The 5,215-nt window shown below is 34.1% G+C and overlaps 1 protein-coding gene across 1 annotated transcript; it reads left to right on the top strand.

The window, feature by feature from the left end:
- The first annotated feature begins 1,807 nt into the window (after positions 1–1,807).
- On the top strand, positions 1,808–5,132 carry LOC111407624 (quinolinate synthase, chloroplastic). The gene is made up of 4 exons (XM_023037238.1): positions 1,808–2,847; positions 3,746–4,030; positions 4,593–4,817; positions 4,911–5,132. The coding sequence occupies exons 1-4, from the start codon at positions 2,068–2,070 to the stop codon at positions 5,115–5,117; spliced, it is 1,497 nt and encodes a 498-aa protein (XP_022893006.1). The 5' UTR covers positions 1,808–2,067; the 3' UTR covers positions 5,118–5,132.
- Positions 5,133–5,215: the final 83 nt, after the last annotated feature.

Genomic DNA, 5,215 nt, shown 5'->3' on the forward strand with positions numbered 1-5,215 from the left:
GTGCCCTTGTTCTTATTATCTCACCCTTGACATGTTTTTGCCTTCATATATCCAAATTCCATAAATAGTTTCTATTTTCTCGCCTTCACTTCACTTATCTCATGCCTAATAAGAAGATTGGAATTGGTTAAACAAAAGTCTTCTACCTTTAATTGGAGAATAATGCTATCTAGCACATGTGGTTATGTGATAGACTCAATAAAATATGAAATTAAGTAACTCATTTATACTTTTATTTACCATTTAATGTCACATTGCCATCTAAACTACAGTTTTAACACCTCAATTTTGACCATCAAGAGGACAGCTAAGAAAAACTTTAATGAGAGATTACTAAATGCACACATGGTCTAACTGTTCACTCAAATCGTGATACTTCGAATTCCAAACTACTCATATCATTACACTTTGACCTAGAGTAGATAAGAGAGGAAAATAGAGTGGGTTGGCATAAGGATTCACGTTCCTAAAATTGTGACTTGAATGACTGAGATTTTGATATATCATAATTTGAGTAGACGGTCCCATCACGTATGTATATAAAATTATCCCACTAAAGTATTTTTTCCAATCGAGATCATGGGATCTACACCGAACACACATTTAATGAGCAAAATAATTTCTTCTTAAAAGTAAATGTATATAAGATCGTCACACTATATTATTTCTTTAAATAAAGATGACATATCTATACTCTGAATCCATATTTTTTATATTAATATTATTCATCATCAATGATATTAAGTATCAATTTATGTGATAATTACCATGGGCGGACCCAAGGAGGGTTTTGGGGGGTCACTTGACCCCCTAATTTTTTGAGAGTTTTTTTTTTTTAATTATTTTTTTTAAGTCATGTTTGGTATCGATTGAAATCTAAATTTTAATATAAATCAAAGTTAACAATTAATTTTAATAACATATTTCATGAATTTCTTAAATTTTAAAATTTTATCAAAATTTACTAAAAATCCGACTTTATTCCCCACCAAACATGGGCAAAATCATAATAAATTTGAGTTTTCTCTCTTTTTATTGCTTTTTCGTATTGTCTCTCACGCCTTTTATCAAAATCTTAACCCTTCTAATTTTTTAAAATTTGTTTATATTTTCTCTACAATTATCACATCTACTACAAATTCTCATTTTTCAATCGAATTTTCAAACTAAATAGAACCTAAATTTGCATTTTCTTCTATCTTATTTGTTTATATAACACGTATCTAAACTGATTATATAAAATTTAACGTATATCTAATGAATTGTGTTTATTTGACTGATTATTAGTAATGAATATTGGTTATATGTTTTTCCTTTTGATTACTAGCATTGATTGTTTGTATTGAATACATAATTTTTTAAAATATAAATATATATTTTCTTCTGATGAGCAAAATATTAATGAAATAGCTGTTCAAAATCAAATAGATGAAAATAATGGGCAAAATATTAATAAAGAAATGTTTTTTAAATTTAAATCTACATTTTTCGGATCAAATATAAATCATTTAAAAAAAAAAAAAACAATGTATTCAATTTGTACATAATTTGATTGTGCCCCTTCACTCAAAATCTCTGTATCCACCCCTGATAATTATATAACATTAAATAATAAATTTATCACTTAATTGAATCGGTAAAGTAAAGGCACATAAACTGTTAACAATACTAATATTAGATAGTATTATTCTATTTTTAATATTAATTTTATGAGATCAAACTTCTAAAGCAAAATTCTAGCAATTAATATTCTATCTTAAAGAAATAGTATTCTACTCGCAGTATATTTATCACCATTCTTTTTTGGGACCCTTTATTGCTCTTTTCCAAAGGCCCCCATTTCTTGCCAGTTTCCTCTGCATATATATTCCAGCGCTTTATTCCGCCGTTGAATCCCTTCCCTCCACCACTCAACCACCTCTCTCTCTCTCTCTCTCTCTCTCACACACACACACATCACATAGTGAATCCCGTGTTTTTCGTTCTCGGCACTTGTTATACGAAATCACGAACAAAAATACTCACGGGATTATACGAAAGAACAATTTTTTTTTTTTTCGAGGTTATATGGACTCGGGAACATTAGCCATGAGAGCTGTGTCTTCTTCTTTGTTTTACAATTCTCCGAAACCCAAATTCAACCATTTATCTAATCCGGTGAGGAAACCTGTTATCAGATGCATTTATACACGAAACCCATGTTTGAATTCTTGTTTTTCTGTGAAACCAACCTCTATAACGCCCTTTTCTTGCTCTGCCGTTACATCGCCTCTCCCGGGTAGTGATAATCTAGCCACTGCAGAGGCTGCCACTGGCACCAGAGCCACCACCGAGGCAAGGCTGCATCTTCTCATCCAAGAATTCGAAACACTTCTCGAACCTGTGGACCGTGTTAAAAAGTTGTTACAGTATGGAAATCTATTACCTCCTTCCGAACAATCATTAAAAACCACTGAAAATCGTGTGCCGGGGTGCACTGCACAGGTGTGGCTACATGTATCACTCGGTAATGATAACAAAGTGAGGTTCTTGGCTGATAGTGATTCGGAAATAACTAAAGGTTTCTGTGCGTGCTTGGTTTGGTTGCTCGATGGAGCCGAACCGGAAGAGGTGTTGGCGCTGAAAACAGAGGATTTGGAGGCAATTAATGTGATGGGCTTGAATGGGAAAAGGGGTTCTTCTACGAAAAGTAGGGCGAATACTTGGCACAATGTGTTGGTTAGCTTGCAGAAGAGGACCAAAGCATTGGTTGCTGAGCGCGAGGGTAGGCCACGTGGTGAGCCATTCCCGTCTCTGATTGTGGATGTTGATGGGATTCAAGCCAAAGGAAGCTATGCCGAAGTTCAGGTGGACTTTTTATTTCATCCTTTTATGATTTTTATGTTTAAATTTTCAATTTTTATTGTTTGTCTTTTTGTCTTAACGTTGTATTGTGGTGATGCAGTAGTGTATAATAGTTTAGGAATTGTTGGGATTGTTTCTGATTGGTGTTTTAGTGTAAGAAGAAGCCTTCAGGGAATAATTCTTTGATGAATAAGTTTAAGTGGAAAATGGTTGACAAATTACAAGGAAATCCCAAATGATGGTTGAATATCATAGGAACTGAGAAGATTAGAATTTTCGCTCTTTAAGTTGAAGAAGTTAAGACGCAATTAGGTAAAAAAAGGGGAGTTGTTAAGCTTAGGAAGATGGCATAAGGTGTATGAGAAAACAATTTTGGTTAATGCTTTTTGGTTTTAAGTTAAATTTGGAAAATATTGCTTAAAGTAATTATAAATGGATGCCCTTTCCTTTGGGTGATAAGTGAGTTGGAAATGATATTTTTTTAGAAGTGAAGGAGAGATTTCTATTGTTCTCATTACACCATATGTTTAAGGGGACTACTAAAGTCATTTCGAAGAAAAGAAATTGAGTAGCCTATCCTTCTCCATAGATTTTGGAAAAAGAATGTTTATTGAACATTAGTATAGAGAAAAAATGTTGCATTTTGATTCAAGATTGTTTCATTTAAATTTATGTTGAGGGCTTTTGGACATCGCTAATCCATTCATGTGAATGAAAGTTGGTTTACTTTCAAGAAATGTGATTAACTTCTAAAACATCATTCTAGTGTCTTTAATCTTTAATGACTTATGTAAATTGTCGTTGACTTGGAACAGCATTACAATCCGTCATGGTATTGTTAGCATGCTCGTGAGGTATAGTATATCTTATTATCTCTAAGTTCCATTTAGTGAAATTGCAGGCGAGATTTTTGTCCCCTAACGAAGTAAAAGTTGAAGAGCTTGCAAATCTGCTCGAGGAGAAGAAAATTGGTGTAGTTGCACATTTCTACATGGACCCTGAGGTCCAAGGAGTTTTAACTGCTGCACAGAAGCTCTGGCCTCATATCCATATATCTGATTCATTAGTTATGGCAGATTCAGCTGTCAAAATGGCTAAAGCTGGATGCAAATTCATCACTGTTCTAGGTGTAGATTTTATGTCTGAAAATGTTCGAGCAATCCTTGATCAGGCTGGATATACTGAGGTACCGCCTTTTTGCTATTGACCAAAGAAAAATATCAGTTTGGTCCTTACTATATGTGACTGTGCTAACAGAAGTGATCTTGATGCATGAGTCAACTTATGGAACTGTCACATGATTGCTTACCACTGCTCATCACGGAATTTGCTGACTAGTTAATATAATTGAAATTAGATTGGAGTAGAGTTTTCCAGTAATTTAATGACCCATATTCTCGAAACAGAGTTGAAGGACATCTTAACTTCCACAATTTGAACACCCTGTTCTTTTCATTTGTATATTATATTTGTTACAAAATGCCTCCTTTTTATTTCTTACTTTTGCAACTTCTTCACTATTACATTGCCAAAGGTTGGTTTATGGTCAATCATGCTCTAAATCATATAAGTGGTTGGAATTATAGATAACCTAGTATTTTACAATAAGGTAGCCATCTTTATTTTTTCATAAATTTACCAGTTGCTTTTTTTTTGTTTTTTTGTCCATTTAATGCTGCTATTTCTACTTAGTGGTGTAATAATAAATTTGTAGTTTAGTTCCGCAATTGACAATGACCTTTTTTCAGGTAGGAGTGTATAGGATGTCGAATGAACGCATTAGTTGCTCCTTGGCTGATGCTGCAGCCAGTCCTGCATATATGGATTATCTTTCGAAGGCTGCAGCTTCCATTTCCTCCCCCTCTTTGCATGTGGTGTATATAAATACTTCACTTGAGACCAAAGCATATTCTCATGAAGTTGTTCCAACAATAACCTGTACGTCTTCTAATGTTGTGCCAACCATTCTACAGGTTTGTGATATTCTTGTACTACTGCAGTCTATGCCCCACTACTTCAAAATTTTATTTTAATTAATTTTTAGCTGCCATCTTGTATTGTTCCAGGCGTTTGCACAAGTACCTAACTTAAACATATGGTACGGGCCCGATACCTATATGGGCGCAAATATCATGGAGTTGTTCCAACAGATGACCATAATGAGTGATGAAGAAATTGCTGATATACATCCACAACACAACAGAAACACAATTAAATCTTTGCTGCCCCGCCTTCATTATTTTCAGGTAAATTTAGTTACTAAGAGAGGATGATTTCAACAGTTGCATCAGTTGAGAGGCTTCATTTCTTTTTCCATTGGGAGTCGTTAACTGTATATGCATTCCTCCATCCCCCCCCCCCCCCCCACACA

Source organism: Olea europaea, chromosome 13, assembly GCF_002742605.1.
Source record: "Olea europaea var. sylvestris chromosome 13, O_europaea_v1, whole genome shotgun sequence".
NCBI classification, from domain to species: domain Eukaryota; kingdom Viridiplantae; phylum Streptophyta; class Magnoliopsida; order Lamiales; family Oleaceae; genus Olea; species Olea europaea.